This window comes from Ovis aries, chromosome 12 (genome assembly GCF_016772045.2).
Source record: "Ovis aries strain OAR_USU_Benz2616 breed Rambouillet chromosome 12, ARS-UI_Ramb_v3.0, whole genome shotgun sequence".
NCBI classification, from domain to species: domain Eukaryota; kingdom Metazoa; phylum Chordata; class Mammalia; order Artiodactyla; family Bovidae; genus Ovis; species Ovis aries.
This window is the reverse complement of record NC_056065.1, coordinates 44706393-44725523: the sequence shown is the minus strand read 5'-3', so window position 1 is coordinate 44725523 and position 19131 is coordinate 44706393. Positions and strand designations below refer to the sequence as shown.

At 47.6% G+C, this 19131-nt stretch overlaps 1 protein-coding gene across 4 annotated transcripts; it reads right to left on the bottom strand.

Annotated features, from left to right (window-relative positions):
- Positions 1 to 1727: 1727 nt before the first annotated feature.
- ERRFI1 (ERBB receptor feedback inhibitor 1) lies at positions 1728 to 15806 on the bottom strand. Of its 4 annotated transcripts, none has more exons than XM_060396122.1 (4): positions 12883 to 15806; positions 5395 to 5590; positions 5207 to 5283; positions 1728 to 4348 (listed from the first exon to the last, which is right to left on the bottom strand). In XM_060396122.1, exons 2-4 carry the CDS (start codon positions 5514 to 5516, stop codon positions 3165 to 3167), a joined length of 1383 nt encoding a protein of 460 aa, XP_060252105.1. In that variant the 5' UTR covers positions 5517 to 5590; positions 12883 to 15806; the 3' UTR covers positions 1728 to 3164. The 4 variants fall into 4 exon arrangements, with proteins under 4 accessions (XP_060252105.1, XP_027831478.1, XP_027831479.1 ...); XM_027975677.3 differs by having other exon boundaries at positions 15652 to 15806; XM_027975678.3 differs by lacking the exon at positions 12883 to 15806 and adding an exon at positions 4792 to 4907 and having other exon boundaries at positions 5395 to 5472.
- Positions 15807 to 19131: the final 3325 nt, after the last annotated feature.

The following is a 19131-nucleotide window of genomic DNA, read 5'->3' as shown; positions in this document are numbered from 1 at the left end:
TACAAAGAAAAGGCATGCAGAAAGCTGCTGCTGCTGCTGCTAAGTCACTTCAGTTGTGTCCGACTCTGTGTGACCCCATAGACGGCAGCCCACCAGGCTCCCCCATCCCTGGGATTCTTCAGGCAAGAACACTGGAGTGGGTTGCCATTTCCTTCTCCAATGCATGAAAGTGAAAAGTGAAAGTGAAGTCGCTCAATCATGTCCGATGTCCAGTGACCCCATGGACTGCAGCCCACCAGGCTCCTCCGTAGAAAGCTGGGAGATACTTAAGGCACCCCAGGCCACATACCCGGGACTGCCTCCCACCTGAGGTCCCCAGCCTGCTGTTTCTACCTTGAAGTATTATCTTCAAAGCCAATTTTTCTTCTTTCCCACTGTCCAACGCTCGGATCTCTGTTCTGACAGCCTCTGTCCTGAAGTCTCCTTGTTTCCAATCTGTTCTCCATACGACTGGCCTTTTGAAAACACATCCCACCGCATCCATCCTCTGCTTGGTGGTACCCACCACCCTTTCCCATTGTCCATCTCACTGTATAATTTCTGGCTTCTGGAAAACATCCAGCTCTCCTCTGGCCTGTGTCTCCTCTCCTGCCCCTCCCTGTTCACTCTGCCTCCTTCAGCTCAGATTCCACCCCTGCAGACCCTACCACCTTGGGGGATGCAGCGAGGGGACGGCGTGCTTTGTCATCCTGTCACCACCATCCACGCCTTCCTAGGGTTTATCACAAATGGTCATTATGTACTGCTTCAAATTCCTGGGTGTGTGTTCCACGGATGTAGTTACTCAACGTATGTCTGATAAATGAACTCAAGTCCATTTCTTCATTTGTTAAATGCCAGAAATAATGCCCAACTTGCAGGCTTAGGGTGAGCAACACAGAATCACAAAATCAACTCCCGAACCAGGCCCTCACTGTGTGCGTTACTGGTTTACATGTAATTGTCAAAGGTAATTCCCATAGGTATCATCCCTGCCCCCCTACTAACTTTACCAGTGAGAAAATCAAGGTACAGATTTTGAAGAATCCGCCCAACGGGTCATTAGAAATAGCCGGAGCTGAACTTTTAGCCCAGACTGTGTGTTCAATTCTCACTCTTGACCCTGGCAGGAACTGAGTACGGGCGGGGATGCAGTCAACATCACGGAAGCTTTGCCGTCATGTGGGAAGCTCAAGGGGAGAGGAGAGCAAAGCAAACTAGGCGAGTGACACTGGACAGGAGGGTACCTTCCCCAACAGCATCTCCGTTTCCTCCTACTTCCCAAAACCGTGACTCTGAGAGACCAGGGCAGGCTGTACTTTCTTTGGGGGCCTCAGGTCAAGCGAAAAGGAGGGGCTTCGAAAGGACCCACAGCAATCCAGACCTAGTCCTCAAGCCCAAGATGAGACATGTCACATCCACGTCAGAGCTGGTTCCTTCCTGTTACAATCCACTTCATGGGGCCATCCCTCCCCACATGGAAACTGTTTCCCTGGCAACATAGCAGCATCAATTTAAAAGGACCCTTTTAATTACAGGTAAATACAAACAGCTCATTTTTGCTGTTGTCTGTATACTACTTAAATCTAAATTGCTCAAATTATTTGCCATTTTAAGGAATGATGGTAAATTTCAAGTGCATATTAGATGTAAAACATCCTCCTTTGTGCTTAAAAATGGTCAAGTAGTCATATTACTTGAGACACAAAATTATATAAGAGTGTAGGCAAGAAACATTATTAACGGTGTCATAAATAAGTATTATAACTTTATTAAAATGAAAAGACAATATTCAAAATAATGCAACAAAAAATGAATAAAATCCTTTGTCCAATACTGTACACATAAATGCAGAAATCAGTGCCTTTTTCTAAAGCATGTTTTAACCTTCATTTAGTTCATACTAAAATATAAGCTTTAAATAGCTCAAATAACATCACTCAGCAGTTTAAACTGTAAACAGCTTGTTTAATGTGGAGAACATTGTAGTAAGGTACTTCTGTTAATGAGCACCATTTCTTCTGTGCTGCTCTACACGAGATAAATACAGCGAAGCATGTGAAAGTGGAACACAAGCTCTGTGTCTCACCAGATCCAAGCGGAGCAGCCTGCCGTGAGAATTTCCAAAGTAGATGATGTGACCTCCGGTCTTAAGACATACTGGGCTATTGGTCAGAAGGGTTTTACTTAGAAAGCAAATAATCCCCAGGAAATACTGAAGAGGAACCAGCAACACAAGGCCAGCTTGTGTTGTATTTGTTTATTCATATGCAACTATAATAGGGGAGGGGAAAAAAAAAGAAACCCACAACACTCATCTCCACACAGATACTCTCAACCCAACAGCTGACTGTTTCATTATTGCTTCAACTGACATCCTCAACACTGGCCAAGAGTTTGCTTTTCCCCATGTGTCCTGCGTTTCCTGGGGGTGGAACAGAGAAGGAATGGTAAGGAAAAATGACTTATTCTGTTACCTTCCCATTTTTTATGAGACCCAGACAGGTTCGAATACAGTACCAAAGGTGCTGCCACCCCTCCAGCAAGACCTACAGGATTTAGGTCTCAGGACGACTTAAACCAGGCAGGTGAAGTCATGGAAAGAAATGTACGGCCTGCCCTCCATGGAAAAACTGCTTGTAAAAATAAATGAAACAAAACAGAACAGGCCTCAGAGCTGGCAATCTTCAACCTTATTATGCAAAAAGTAATATATATATATATATATTTTATGATTCTGAGCTAAACAATACTGTATTCTCTCCCATTTGCTCAATTTTCAGTCTCTCAGGAGCCATCCTCCAGCTTGAGTTTTTATTGTTCTAAATATATATTACTCTAAGACAGGAACTACTGGGTTAACTTGCAACTAGAATCTATGATTTTACCACAAGTGTAGATGCAGGCGTCTAACGTGCACACATATGCGTGTCCCTTGTCCTTCCTCCCTGCAGCGCACCTTTAAATGACAGGCTTGAGCAGACTTTTCTCTGACGCTCACACGGTCAGGGATGCTCAGCACCTCAGCACCTCCCGACTCTCTAAGCCCTTCCCATTCAGACGGAGAGTTCGACTCTCTGATCCTGTGATCTGGACTATTTTCCTGGGGAACCTTGACAGGTCTGGGGAACTGCGAGAGAACCACTTGCTCCCATGGCACCTCTGCTGAGCTGCGACTCCAGGGTCTAAGGAGAAACCACATAGGAGAAATGTTTGCGCTTCACATGGCCTCCCGGGTCCACTCGTGGCTTTAGGTCCAGCTTTTCTGGGGCTGAAGAGATACTGCCATTGGCCAGGAGTGGGTGGACGGGGGTGTTCCCGTGTGTTTCTTCTGCTTCCCTAAAAAACTTTTCGAATCTGTCCAGGTAGGGTGGCCTCTCAGGGAGCAGGTAGTAGTGCGTGGAGCTTGCCTTCTTCCCATTTTCAATGATGGGCAGGATGCAGGGTGCCTTGCCGGCAGCCCCCTCGCTGTGCTGTCTCTGCAGGGCTTTGCTGCTCACGTACTTGGGGTCGGGGGCAAAGCTCTGCGTGGGGGGCATGACCCCGTTGAGGTAAGATGGGAGGCTTTTGGGGCTTGGGGTGCGGGAGTTGCTCCGGGACAAGGGCTCTCTAGGTGGGACTTTGGGGGGCCTGTCCTCATCGCTATAGGTACTGGAGGTGACCTCGGCCGACCACCTTCTGTAGTCTGGCTTGGCCGGCCGGGGAGGGATGGGGACCCGAGGGGGAACTTCAGGCTTGTCGTCGTCGGAATTGGGAGAAGCCCTGTGCACAGAGCTGGAGATCCTGATAGCCGGCTTGTTGAAGGAGCCCGCGGGGCCTGAGTGAGACCTCCTCAGTCTCCGGTGGGCCTGGGGCGGAGGGGGGTTGGCACTCGGTGCCCCGGCTGCCTGGTCAGGCTCCTGGCTGAGATCCACGGCGGAGACGGTCGGGGTGTCGAAATATGCATAGTTGATCTGTCCGCAGCCTCGGAAGCTGCGCCTGCCGGGGCCGTCAGCTCTGAAGTCGGAGAGCCCGCAGTCTTCCAGAAGGAAGTCCGTGTCCGAGCTGGTGAGGAACTCGACCTCGCAGTCGGTCTCGTCCAGGGCCAGGTCCTCGGAGATGGGCAGTGGTGGCAGGGGCCGGGAGCCCCGCTCGCAGGGTGCTGAGCTGGAGAAGAGGGTCAGGGGGCTCTTGACGGGGGTCAGCGGGGGTGTGGCGGCACAGACCCCGTTCACCGCCAGCTTCTTCAGCCCACACGCCACCCGGTCCTGCTCCTGCTGCCCCCAGCCTTCACTTGGGGGGATGATGAGGGGAGGTAGGCGGGACCTCAGAGGGGGCCCGTGCTCTGCACAGTGGCTGCTGCTCATCGGGCTGGATCCGGAGGTGCGTCCTGGAAGGAGATGAGAGGTTATGGAGGATGGTCTGTGCTCTCCCCGCGCCGGGAACTGGACCCCACCCCAGCAGCCTGGATTCTTGTTGCCTTCAGCTGGGTCACTCGTGGTGAAACACCAGCTGCTGGAACGCTGAGCACACCCAGGCAACTGCCGCGGGTGTAATCAAGGGCCTGGAGGCGGGGAACGCACCTGATCTGGTTCAAAGAACAAATTATCTCTTCCATCGTCTTGGCCGTGTGCACGGCGCACGCCCACACGCCCCAGACAGGTTCTGTGACATGTGCGAAGTCCACTGAAGGTGAACAGCATGTAATTTGGGGAGCCAGGCCACACCAACCTGGCCATTTGCGAGACGGGCCACCCAGGACATGCAGGGCAGGCCTGAGATAAGACGAGGCCTTACCTGGCCCATTGCAATACCCAGAGCCGGTAGACTCACCCGTGATATGACAGGCAGCCCTTAGCAAAAATCTAGAAGGGCTGATGATACACGCATTCGTCCAAGTTTCTGTCAGTATCTGTACTATTCTGTTACTTTCAAACAGGTGTTCGAAGCTAGTAAGGAAGAAGAGAGTTCATGTCTGAGGTTCTGGAGAGTTCAGTGTGTCTCCTGGCTGGGGTAGCTTCATGCCTCCACACAGAGACCCAGTGACTCCGGCTGAGCCACCGAGAGCCTGACAAGAACACGCTTACTTTAGGATCTGCTGCCACTAGGGGTCAGACTCCTGTCGGAAATGGCCTCGGTCACTCCCTCATTTAGAAAACAGCACTGGGGGACAGGCTCCCTCGGGGCTGCCAGTCTCCTCTCCCCACACCGAGGGCACCCGGGTTCTCAGGATGCTCTGGATACGTACCGATGGAGGTTAGCTGCTCCTGCGCCCGCGAGTTCAGACTGTAGGCCATGGTTATGGGGTCGATGTTTAAAAAGCCGCTGAAAGGGAAAGACGGACATCTGGGTCACAAACAAGTAGCAACCGCGTCCCCTCTCTCGCTCTGATGTCACCTGCTTAGGGGCTCTGGCGACCCCACATCTTGCACTTACTTCTCAAACTCGCTGCGGCCACCCCAGCAGGCCTTCAGGCTTCCCAAGGCTTGGCCATCATGCAGAAACCCAGTTTTTAATGGGACTCTGATCTCCTGAGCAGCCACTCCTGCCATGGACATGGTGCCTTATTCTGGGACGTCTTCAGACTTGTGATGCCCAGGGACGCGTACAGTCAACCAGTGGCTTTCATTCCCTGGTTGGGGGGAGGGGAGGGTACAGAGGAGGTTAAAAGCAGCATAAACAATCCCAAAACACGAGGAACTCGAGGGGAGAGAATTTCAGCGCCTGCGGAACAGAAACATCCAGTTACAGACTTACATTTGCTGTTGCTGCTGTTCAGTTACCAAGTTGTGTCCGACTCTTTGCGATCCCATGGACTGCAGCACGTCGTAACACTCCTGAGTTCTTACTTTTCACGAGGTTACTTAAATGCAGACATTAAAAGTCTTTTGGGGGGGTGGTGGTGGTAAATACAGGCTTCCCAGGTGGCACTAGTGGTAAAGAACCTCCTTGCCAATGCAAGAGGCATTAAGAGATGCGGATTCGATCCCCGGGTTGGGAAGATGCCCTGGAGTAGGCAATGGCAACCCACTCCAGTATTCTTGCCCTGAGAATCCCATAGACTGAGGAGCCTGGCAGGCTACAGTCCACAGGGTTGCAGAGAGTCGGATATGATTGAAGTAACTTAGCATGCATGCGGAAATACTAAGATTTGAGATGTTTTCAGCCAATGAGAAACAGTCCATCTCGGGCCAGGGCAGACCTTGAGGTTGGGCGTGGGGGAACAGACAAGTGCACACAGAGAGGCCTCACACAGACGTCTCTCCTGCCTCCTAGTAGACCGACCTGCCCGTGTGTGGTTGCACTGAGTGTGGAGCTCATTCCCTACTCCCTGCACCCCACCCTGTCCCAAGCTAAGAAAGTCATTTCAGGAATTACTGTGTTCAATATGGAAGCACCCTTGTTCACGAAGACCCAACTCTGATGAAGCAGAGGGTCTACAGCTGTCACTTGGTGACCCCACAAGCCCAGCACTTGTTTAGATTCTGTACTTCAGGGGTGGGGGGTGGAGGCGGGGTGCAGATGGGCCCCGGGAAGACAAATTCTCCAGGCACTACTTGTGCAGGAATCAAGAAGTCCTCACACACAGAGGACACTCATTCCCGTTCTCCTGTAAAAAAAAAATCAAGTTCTGCAGGATGACCGGCTTCGGGCAGAGGCCTGGACAGCATCCTCCTCCCTTTTGAAGGCAAACTGCGGTCTGCATTCTCTGCATTCTCCCCGGTGGAGTGCCTAGTAATTTATGTGCTGCCTCGCTGCAAGGCACGGGCGACAGAGGCCAAGTCAGTGCAACTTCTCCTACTCCAGCCGCCCCTCTCTTCAGACCCCTCCAACCCCGGTCGGATGCCACGTTTCTGGAGCCCCCCTCTCCCCTCAGTCCCCACTGCCTCACTTCAGTTTCCTGTATCCATTGGCAAGGTATACTCATGATTAGCACACGTCTCTGCCCCCTCTTCAGATACTCATATCTGCTTAGAACAAGTTGAGAACATACCCTGTCGACCCTCTGTGTCACAATGACCCCTTCTGTGACGTGTAGATACACTTTATGGTCCGTTCTCATCCTCTCGGCAACTGTGTTTGCACAAACCGAGAGCTGGGTGTTGTGCTGAGGGCTGTGGGCGACGTGAGTACGATAGAGATGCGTGTGCGGAGCAGAGGGAGGTGGCACATGGGCCAGGGTTCTGTTTTAGGGACGAGTCTGTCACCCACTACAGGACTCTGAGCTCAGGAAAGAAGCTGTGTCCCAGTTATTAATTATCACCACCTGAACAGGAGCAGGTGCTGGGTAAGTAGATGTTTGTTGAATGTATGTTTGAACAACGCCATCAAACTATTAGCATTGTCAATATCAACTGAATGTATACAATATGTAAGGCACAGAGTTGTTTTTAAGTTAAGGGTCTAAACAACACTCTGCAAATATATATATATTTTTATAAAAAGCAATGTAGAGAAGGTACTGTTTCAGTGACAAAGGACCAGGGGGCCCAATTACCACTTCTCAGCTTTTTTACTCTCCCAAAGTCAGCTGTTTGAATATACCAGGCAGAGACTTAACAGGTTTGAAATATTATTTCTAATAGTCAAAATTTATCTTTCATCAGTCTCTAAAGATAAGGAAGAGTGGGGGGGACCCCATCATTTCAGAAATCTAAGTTATTTAGGGGAGGTCTTTTCTGTTGTTTTTGAGGGTTGGTTTTTAGATTAGGAACACAGCGAAATGTGTTTTTACTTCCTTTGAATTCAGTTTAAGCTCCAAGAAAAAAATTTTAAAGACAAGTTTTGGAAAAAGATTTGCTAGACACTTCTCTGTCCCTGCCTGGTGGTTCACAGTGCTCTTCCTAAGAGATCTACAAGCGCGGGCAGGACGACAGGGAGCATATCTGCGGTGATAGAAAAATGAAAGGCCAGAGAGGAAGAAGAATATGGTATTTAAGTGGTTTGAAAGCACACGTTTGAAGATCGCCCATCCAGATTACAGGAAAGTGCTGCGGGGGACTGTGGAGGCCCAGCCCCCACCTGTCTGCAGGCCAACAAGAACTACCAGTAATTACTGTGTGTCAGACTCCTAATGCCATCTAAATCTTCGCTTTCAACAGAGTGATTGTGTAACCATCGCCTCTGCTGAAATGGCCTCAGAATCCTGGCCCTCCGTGTCAATGGTCCCTTAACATCCTGTATATGTTCTATAAAAAGTTATTTTTCGGTCATTGTTTCTGTCACCTACTTGTTAGCTTTCTTAAAGGGAAAAAATTTTTTTTTTTTAAGTATAAAAAGAATTGTGTTCACTAAGGCAGCTCGCTTGTAACCACAATAGTGTCTTTGTGCATTCATCGAAGGTGACCTGCCTCTACATTTCAATGGGGAATTGTGAATGGGCTGTGTTATGAAACTGTCCAAACCTCCCACTGGCTCGCACGGGGAGCTCCGCAGCAGTGTCGCTGCTCTCTCTCTCTCCTTCTGGAGAATAACTCCCCCCACAGTGGACTCCCAGGAGGGCAGCCTGCTAGGGGTCCAGAAGCCAACTTCTACAGGGTGTTCCCCACGCAATAAACTGTGGGTGTGGGACAGAACCACCTGGAATTCTTTTATGCCTCTCAAAAAACTCTAGAAGCATTCAATATATGTACTCCTTAGAGTAGGGGTGGTGGATCCATCCACTGGTCAACCCTGAGTTAAAAGAAACGTGTGCGGAGCTCAAGGAAACTTAAGCTGATACTGCTGCGTTGTGAATTTTGTCCCCTTACATGTGTAAAATGAGCTCTGCCTTCCGATTCATTAGGAAAACAACTGCAAAAGATACCCCGCTCCCCCCGCCCTGGGGAAAACCAGGATCTACAAGTCCAAGATGACACTGGGTGATGAAATGCAGAAACACGGAACCTGATGGGAATCTGGGCAGCCTAGCACACTGACCAGGGTCTCCATAATCTTGGGCATGGTAGCTCTTCTGAAATATGTGGACTAATCTTCAGCCTTTTAGGGTTGAAAATGCTGTTCAATACCAATGGCAGGTGTGAACTCCTTTTTCCTATTAACATCACTTTTTTTTTTTTTTAATTCAAGGAAAACCAAAGGACAACCCTAAAACCATCTGTTTCTTGAGGTTGCCCCTTTACTTTCTGTCCTAACAACCTGGGCCCCGCCTTGAGTTCTGATCCCTGTAGAGGGCTTCAACCCCGCATCACAGCTCCTGAATCCCAGGTCCAGCCCTGGCTCAAGCCTCCACTTTGTATGTCCTATTGTCTGGTGATTACCTTTCCACTTGGATGGTCCCCTGGCATCTGGAACTCCACAAGCCAAACCCCTTTTGCCACACTCCCTTCCCAAACTAGTTCACGGTCTAAGCAGATCACACGTCTCCCAAAGGCACCATTTTTATCCTGAGCCACAGCAGACGTGTGTTGAATCACCAAGGGCCAGGGCTTATTTCTATGCTGTTTTCCTCAAATCTATCTTCCTTCCGTCCTAATCTGCCTCGGCTATGAAGATCCTCAATCCACCCTTCACGCTGGATCTCTGTCCCTGACCTAACCTAAGCTCAAGCTTAGATCTTCCGCTGCTCAAAGACCTTCAAAGGCTTCTCCATACATGCCGCTCAGCCTGCCATTGAAGGCCTCAGGAACAAGGCCCCCTTCCACCTTTTTCAAGCTCTTGCTTCTCCTTTCCCCACACGGCTGTTAGAAATCAACGTCTCCTTTAGGGCGGCTTCTCAAGCTATCTTCTCCGTGAACCTGCTTCCTCCAGAAAAGCCAGGGAAGTGTCTCCGGGGCCTGATTATTCTGCGCTGTGCCCTAGTCCCCTTCTGTCATCCTGATTTTCTAGAACAGGACTCTCTGCCTCCTCTCCTCCAACAGATCCTGGCCTCATTCATCCCCAACACGTGCTTATTAAGTGGACTCAGAAAACATTCACCTCATTTTTTTAAAAAAAAAGTAATTACATGAAAGACTCATGTGATTTATAATATAAATCAGTGAAGAAGGGAAAAAGCACAGACTTGTAAGGGATAAACTTAACATTTGGTGACACTGCTCAATTATAATACAAGTCTAGGGACATGGAGCCAGCAAGGAATGCTCACTAAATTCATTTCCAAAGCTCAAAGCAGACGGTTTTGAGACTGGGTAGTAAAAAGATTAGAGGCTTAAATGGTTAACACTGTAACTTTCCAAACTAGCAGCTGTTACCACATGCTTGCTTAAAGCAATCAGGTGGGGGCTTCCTAACAATAATGTCACCTTCTCTTCTGGATTATAAGGCACCTACTGTGTTTTTGCTGCTAAATTTAAGTTCATTTTCCTAAAAAGAAAAGGGGGGTACACCCAAAAGCATGTTCCACATTCTTTATTAAATAGGTAAATCACATGTTTTTGGTTTGAGGATAACCTCTTTGATACTGTTCTTTAAAAAAAACAGGCTACCTTAAGACAGTAACCTAGATATGCTTACCTGGCCACAGATCTCATTAATAAATCTCAGAAGCAATCCACGAGAGGGGGAGGGGCACATTTTTGTCACACGACTCATCCAGTTCTACTCAGTGCTTCCTTATTTAAAAGTGTGATGTAATTTCCTTCTTTCAATCTGGTTTAAGAACCTGATTTCTGTTTATTCAGAGTGATAAATGGTCTCCTCAGCTGCATTTAACAATTACCTCCCTAACAATTTCCATATCCAGGGAGATATCAGGTAACTCTATTTAGAGCCAAAATTTGAGAAAAAAGAAACAGACTTCAGACTGTGACAAATACCAGGATTTTAGATTCTGACCCCCCCCCCCCCCCCCCCGCCACCTAAAGAAACCAACTCATCTTTCATTCTGAAAATGTCTAAAATAGTCACCTTTGGGAAAGTGAAAAAAGAAAACCAAACCAAGCCTCACTATTTCTCCTGTGATCAGTGTCTATAGCACTAATGGCAGAGTGATCTGCACTGAACATTCAGTCTGGCTGTTCTAGAGGGTTTTCATTTTCATTAGGAATATGAGAAAACTTACTGATTTGCTCCTCTCCTAACACATTCCGTGTTCATAACTGCTATGGTGTTGTGTGGTCTGAGTTGATTCACTGAAAGCAGAAGGCTCTTCAAAAATCACTGGCTTTAATTCAGGGTGTTGCTCGGATTTTAACAGGTGTGATCTGGCAGAGGGCGGAGGGGAGAGGAAGAGAGGGGGCCACAAGGTAGGGGCTGCTCTGTGGAAGCATCAACAGCTTCACCCTGAATGCCCAGATGACCTACAAGGGTGTTGAACGAAGTTAATGACATGGAAGGAAACTCAGTGGTTTCTGTGAAGACATGAGGGGCCCAGTGCAGTGGGAATGGACATATTTTGTCCTCCTGCAGCCCCAGACCTGGCACACAAGAGCCCATTGGTAGGTGGTAAAAACCAACGCGACCAGGAGAATATTCACCTTCACTCTGTCACAGTCAAAGCTGGATGACCTAAGTTCAGGAATAATTCAGAATATTTTCTAGCTAAGTATTTTAAGAAATGGCAAGCCAATGGAAAACCTATTTATTCAACTCCATGGTCACTGCCAGCCTCTGGACTCCCGCCGTCTCCCACACGGCCCTGGTGACACAGCAGAAACACCCCGCGGCAAGAACAGATGCTTTTGTCCTTTGTCCCTTCCCTACAGAGCACCGCTAGCATCAGCAGAACACACAGACACACTGGAGGGGAAAATATTATTCCTTTCAGACACGTGCATGGTAGGTTTCCAGTTGTAGGAGATACAGGATTTCTATTCAAATCTTAATGACGATGAGCACAATAGTCTAATGATGGGAAGCATATCTTTCAAACTTCAAATTTACTTAACGAGCGTTTAAGTCACCCAGTGGATAACCTGGGATTGTTACAGTGAACAGAAACCCAGCAAGCATAATCACTAGCTCCCTGGATGCTTATCTGACGGGCATTGTTCTAAGTGCTTTCTGTGTATTACCTAATTTAATCCGCAGCCCTGGGAGCTGGGTGCCTGCGACTACCCTCATTTACAGACAAGCGACTGGAGGCACAGAGCTGAGGGGCCCAGGTTACAGGCTTGAGCCAGGTTCTCCCACACACCCCGCCGACAGATGATCTGAGCCACTATGGAGCCCAGGTCTTCAGGGGGGGCTCAGACAGACTGTCCTGGGGCTCTGTTGGCTGGTAACAGTTTTTCCTGGGTAACTTTTAGTGTATCAGAGTTCCTATTTAACCTCCAGTCCCTCAAATCTCCAGAAAGAGTTATTACTTGCAGTTCTGTCCTATCATCCTCTAAAAGGAGAGGGGGGATTAAGGTATTGATCTATTCTGTGACCTCCTCAAACAGCTGAGACCCTCGACCTTTAGTGACACAGGGATGCTCCGCCGTCATATAATCTGTTTGATAATAACGCAGGTCTGTCTTCACCCATAAAAAGGGGTCACAACATATACCCAGAGAGCCCTCCAGCCTGGATCTCTGTGGGGGCATTATTACAAGAGTCTTATAATCGGGCTCTACTGTTAAGATCCAGAATATAATGATAGAATGTCTTGTATTTGGAAAGTGTTCCACAAATGACAAAACACTCATCCCACTTGATCCCAACAACATCCCTGTAAGAAGTGGCAGGGATCATGATCTCCATTTTGCAGAGAAGGAAGCGAAGTGAGGTGAAGCATCCTCCTATCTGCTAAAGGTCAGCATGGTACAGCATCTTTCTCGCTATACTTTCCTCACCTCTCCTTTCTAGAGCGTCTGCTTTGTAGGCGACAGCCACGTTTCTCCTCCTCTTGGTTACAGGTGGGGAGACTAATACACAGAACAGGACCCGAGCGCTGGTCCACTGGGCAGAGCAAGACTGAACTCAGCTCCTGTGTTTAGCTCATGGGTTCTTAAGAGGGCAGGGTTTCACTGATATTTTCACAAACAGCTACCAGATGCTTACTCTTTTTGACTAGATACGACGCTCATTGAAAGGGACACGGTGCTGCCAGAGGAAGGCCCAGTCTAGCGAGGAGAGAGGTAACAGGCAGGCAAGCAGTTTCAGACTGTGGTCACTGTCAAGGGGCCAAATGGGGAGCAGTAGAGAACAAGGAGGGATGACGACCTATTCACACAGGCAGTGAAGGCAGGCTTCTCTCGCGTGATTTTTCAAATGCGAATCTAAAGGATGAAGAAAAGGCAGCCGTGAGAAGACTCAGGAGGAGAGCATTTCATGCAGAGGGGAACAGTATCTTCGAAAGACAACCTGTGACTCATCGAGTTTCATATTCTGGGGGGGCCTTTATTTAACAAGAGCTCTTGGACGGCATCTTCTCATCCTTACCTTCCTACTGTGTCCCCTGTTAGACTGTAATGTTTTGTAGGATCATGGCGCTCTGGAGTTGAAAAGAGTTGCCAGGGGCCCTTATTTTAAAAATATATTCGATGGCCTTTTGGTAATGTTGCCCCATTTGATGGTACAAGGGACTGGATTCAAGTTATCAGCAGTGACTCCAAATGGCAGAACTCTTTTATTCTCTCTTCTGAAATCTGAATCCCATGCTAACTCTCCCTTACCTTAAAATAATTGCTGTATGAAGCTAGTCACTTAGGTTCAGAACCCTCGAAAGTCACCAATTTTATCTATCTTTATAAAGCATGTGTTTATGCTGTATGGATAATGCCAGAATGCCACAATGAAATTTCGTTTCTCTAGTGAGTTATCCATCAGCTTTTAAAATGCGTGACCAAACAGCAGCACCAAAGGAAGCTCCAGGAACCCTGATGCTGCTGCACTGATTCAACTGTATTTAGATCAAGAAAAGAGTTGTGCCTCTGCTAGGGGGAGCCTGTGACATTCAAATTCCTGGAATTACCCTTGGCACCACCTTTCCCCTCCTCTGCTCATCTTTCTCAAGAAACCTGATGGTATGCAGAAATTCAGGTCAGTTTCCAGCATGTTAGATTGCACCTGTAATTTGGGTGACTTGCTTTTAAAAGCTACCATTACTACCAGCAGAAGGGAAGTACTATCTGGTTCGGCTTCCGAGGAGCGGCAGTTAAGAGCTCTTTCCACACAAAAACTCAGGAGTACACTGTAATTAAATCTCACAGAACCGAGCGACTAGCATCCACTGTGAACTTAAAGTAGGAAACCCAGTGCATCACAATGCTGGTTCTCCCTATCTGTCAAAAATACAAATAATTCAGACATTTCATAATAGCCATTCGAAAAAAGCAGATTTGTTTTCTGAGGTTTATCAGTGACTGGTGCAATCCTGCTGAATTTTAAAATGTAAAATATGCTTTCCTGAAATTATTTATCAATCATCAACTAATGTGCAAAGCTGCCTAAGACAGAAGCTGTGCAAGTCAGGGTTCCTGCCCTTAAGGAGTTTACAATCTAGTATCTGTTGGGTTATATACTGTTAGTCCCAGTGAGTGTCCACAAGAACACACAGCTGAAAAGGAAACCTCTGTGTTTGAAGTGAAGGCAATGAACTCCATGCTATAACCAATTTGTAGTTCTCTTCAAATATGCTAATATCTGCAAACAAGCCTGACTGATTGATAACATACTGATAACCAATCACCGTCAGCCTGTTAACAAGGACCTGATTTCTTTCATTTTGGTCTTAACAAAATTTGGTCATTTCCTGAAATGGGTATCAAAATGCCTTTAAGGAAAACTGCACTTACAACTACATAATTCCAGTGAGGTTTAAAATAGAAAAGAAAAAGGAAAAACAAAAAAAACAGAAATGCAGTTTAAAAAAAGAAAGCAAGACAAGGTATGGTGAACTTAATCCGATGCCTCAGTCTTCTCAACAAATGCTTTCTCACTGCATTCTTAACAGATTTATAAAAGCTTGAAATTTTGCAGAACACTTGTTCTCCAGAAGAGAAGGGGGGGAAAAAGCATTTTAACCTCACCTTTCTTCACCCCTGACAGTTGCCTAGAAACCAGTCTTGCCCTACCTGTGTTGCAGGTGTACCTAAAGTCACCAACACATCTCTTTTAAAGCTACAGTCTCTATTCTGACTGCACTTAAGTTTATGACTAACAATCTATTCATATTTTTTATCAGGTAAGAGACTGGTTTCTTTCAAGCAATGACGAAATCCTAATAAAGACTTTGCAAGTACCAATACAGTACTAATCCTGGTGAAAGAGTCATCTAATTTGTACAAGACTACGATATACATATAAATACACGCAGAGGCGAAATATCTAATAAGCGTTCACGTTTCGAACACAATTCTGCACTTCTTTCCCTTTTGAGACAGCATTTAGGACGTTCTAGAAAAGAATCGCGTTTCTGGGAGGAGGAGGGCACAGGGCTGCTCAGATGAATTAAGAACACCGACTGGGGATGACCGTCGTCGCCGAGACCAAGCAGTGGGACCGCGGGTCAGAACCCGCGCCGATCCCGGCCCCCAGCAGCTCTCCGACCCAGTCTGCGGGCGCGCGGTGTGGACCAGACTCGCGCAGCCCCGGGAAAGAGGAGGAAAGAGCCCGAGGCCGCCGCCAACCCGCGGCCGCAGGACCCCAGCTAGCCGCTCCTGGAGCCGCGCGTCTCCAGCGCGCCGGGCCGGCCCCTCCCTCCGTCCCGGGAGACTCCGCGCCGGGAGACCCTCTCCGCGCCCGGGGACCCGCCCCATGTCGGGAGCCGCCCGGAGTCCCGAGGGGCGCGGCGCCGCCCTTACCGCCCCGGGCCCATAGGCCCCTTACCCCAGCAGAGCCGCAGCTGCCCCACGGAGCCCTCCCGCGCATGTCCGTCCCGGCTGTCTCAGCGCCTCGGGCTCAGGGGCCAGACACCGCGCAGGCGCCTCGCCCCACGCCAGCCGCTCGCTCCCGCTCGCACTCCAAGCTCGCACCCGGCAGCCGTCGTCGCTACCGCCGCCGCCTCACTATATAGCAAGGGGGGCGGGGCCGTAACGTCACCGCTCACCGCCCCACCTCCGCCGCGCAGCCAATCCCGGCCTCTAGCCGCTTAAAGGGGCGATGTCCGGTCAAGGTGCTCGCGTGGGGTCCACTGGCGTCGGATGGCCCCTCGCCAGGGAAGCAGTCTTTGTCTCCCGAGGGACGTGTTTTTGGCCTGCTGCGGCCCGGGCGTCCCTGCTCTGCCGAATCCGGGAGGCCGCTGCCCGGCTCTGGGCACTCCTTCCCCTGAATCTTCCTCTGAATAGTGCAGGCCGCCCGGCCTCGGCCGCGGTTCCTGCCCGAACCAAAGGCGGCGCCATGCCTCGCACGGGGTTTCCGTCGTTTGCATCCCTGGGGAGGGTTTTCTCTTCCTCTGTCGGCGGGCCGCGTGGGTGGGCCGAGGGCACCGCGGGGAGGCGAGCGGACCCTCTGCGGGCCGGCCTGGGGAGGCGGGGGGCGCGTCTCCTGCAGGACCCGCGCTCACCACGAGGCCCGCGGCCCAAGACGTTGGAAGGACAGCTCGGGGCATCAAGGGTCTGCGCAAGACAAGAAAGGACAGAGCGAGGCATCGGAGGACAGCGTGGGCAGAGTGGCACAGTGTGAGACAGCGAGGGTCAGGAGGCCACATTCGTGAGGGTGCCCGGCCATCTCATGACCGCACTTCTGCACATGGAGGCCGGGCCTGGTTGGCAGTTGACTCGGATAGGGCCGCCCACGGGCTTCCAGAAGGTGCCCCCCACCCCCAACCCGGTGTCCGCTTGAGTTCCAACCTCTTGTTTACTTAATAGACCCACGCAGACCTCAACATCTCTTGGCATGAGGGCAGCCACTGATGTCCAAGGACAAAACACCAGCGAGCCGGCGGGAGGAGGTTTCTCAGGGCGCCAGTGATGCAACTTAGGCTTATAGTTTAACCGTAAAATAAATAATACAAATGATAACAAACCAAGAGTAACTAAAGTAAGAAAAAAAGCAAACAGACAGAAACCCTCCAGTTTTAACTAGAACAAATCCCCTGAATGGTACTCTGTTGAGTAGAGGTCAGAGACCTCCTGCTGACCTCTTTGGTCTCTGCAGAGGCCCTTTTTACATTTCAGCAGTAATGCCGGATAGTTAGACATTTAGCGCTGCCTAATTGGGATAGTTTAACATATGGAATGAGATTGCGACCTCATTATCAGGTTAACTATTAACTTTACACTGCAAGAAATGATTTGCCTTCTCCACATTGCTATTTACTTACTTTCTTTTAAATTTCATTCAAAGGCCTAATTTTGAATTCAAGGCCTTAAACACCTAAAAAAAAAAAAAAAAAAAAAAGAAAGATAAAACAAGAAAACAAAACTCTTTTATGTGCAAGATATTTAGCCAAGAGAACTCTATCCCCCCATTTTGATGGGCTCCTTTGGGCCATTTTCATGGCTAGGCTACTTATCAACAGTTCAGTTGTTTCATCTTTCTTTTAAGTTTTCTTATTGCCATTTGGTATTATTTTAGGAAATGATGGCAATTAGGCATAACTAATTGCTAACTTTCTTACCGAATCAACTAGGTTTTTTGATTCACAGTTACACAGTTTCCCCCCCAACCCCCATTTTGGTTTCATTAAAGTTTACAGCTTACCCATACAACTGTTATCAGTGTAAAAAAGGGATCAGCATGAGAACTTGCCAGAGAACATCTTTTCAGACCTCACAGTCCAGCATTTAATGAATGGGGACTTAGCTGAGCTCAAGTTTCACCCAAAAGGAACCCTAGTTGCACTATTTCAAGTCACCACAATACAGCTGTAATTTGTGCTTTGGCCTTATTGGCGAGCTTTTACATTCTCCCATTCATTAAACAGTGATAATCACTAGAGCAACCATCAAACACAACCCTTCTTTGGAGAAAGAAGATCAACAGGATACTCACTATAGGATTGGGAGCTGGGAGCCGAATGAGGGGCTGATTTGGTAAATTATAAAAAAAAAAAACCCCACAAAATCACAGGAGTCACTCCTCATGAATCCAATTTTTTTCTTCTGATCCATTTAAAACTTGCAAAATAAATATCTTAAAATTTTGTCTTTATTGAAATGAGTCAACTTACAATGTAGTGTTAGTTTCAGAAATACAACAAAGTGATTCAGTTATATATATATGTATATGTATATATTTTTCTTTTTTTAACATTCTCTTCTATTATAGGTTATTGTAAGATATTGAGTATAGTTTCCTGTGCTATACAGTAGGCTCTTGATTATCTATTTTAGATATAATGTGTATATTTTAGTTCCAAACTCCTAATTTATCCCCCTCCCCAAAATAAACATTTTGATTTATTCATTTTGGAGGAAAAACCAGTTATAGCTGATGGCTTACTGAATTTTGCTTATAATGATATTCACATTATATGGCTTTCTCAGCTGTGGATGAATTACATGAGAAGACTTAACCCCACAAATCTTTTATCTAAGACTCTATTAATGATATTGTGTAATAGCACTAGCATGTCAATAATACTGTGGAATATTTGGGGAAGAGTTTAAATGGAAAATGCTAAGCAAGTTGAAATGAGCCTTTTTTGTTTATCAAGTGATCATTTGGTGACTTTTCACAGATTAGAACACTAAGAGGTTTAGGGGCAAAAGTACCTTCTTTGTACTGAATCTAGCATGTTTTTAAATTATCTCCAGTAAGGAAGAAATTTAAAGTCAGAATGTTTTTTCACATCTCTCTGAATCCATCTAATTTTGAGGTCACCTCTCAAGGAATTTATATTAGCTGATGTTATTTAATATAAAAGATTCTAAACATAGCATCTAGAACATTAGACTTATATCACATTGACCCAGATTGTCACTTGGCACTTTTGCTTCTTTCAGAGTAAGAAGAGGCTGTCCTTGGAGTAAGAACAGGGGGAGGTTCTGGCTCAGAAATCTTACGATCACAATATCTGCTTTCTTGAGGACATTGTTCCTGTCTGTCCTTTCCCAGCATCCTTGCAAGTCGTGTGTAAGCTCACATTGTGTCAGAGAGGGGCCTTGCAACCCTTCTGAATTTCTGTTTTGATATTATGTGAGTCCTGTAAAAGAGGATCACAATTTGGCATTTATTCATCTTGATTACAGATGTTGTATTTTGACTTGTTTATAGAGACATATTTTAAAGTGAGACACTTTCTGCATACCTGCTTAGTCCTAGAGCCTTTTCTATTCATGATATATGTAGATATTCACTTTCAAAAAACTAATTTATAGATGTGTGCAACTAAAAAATACATGACAATAAAAGAATTGCATTTCG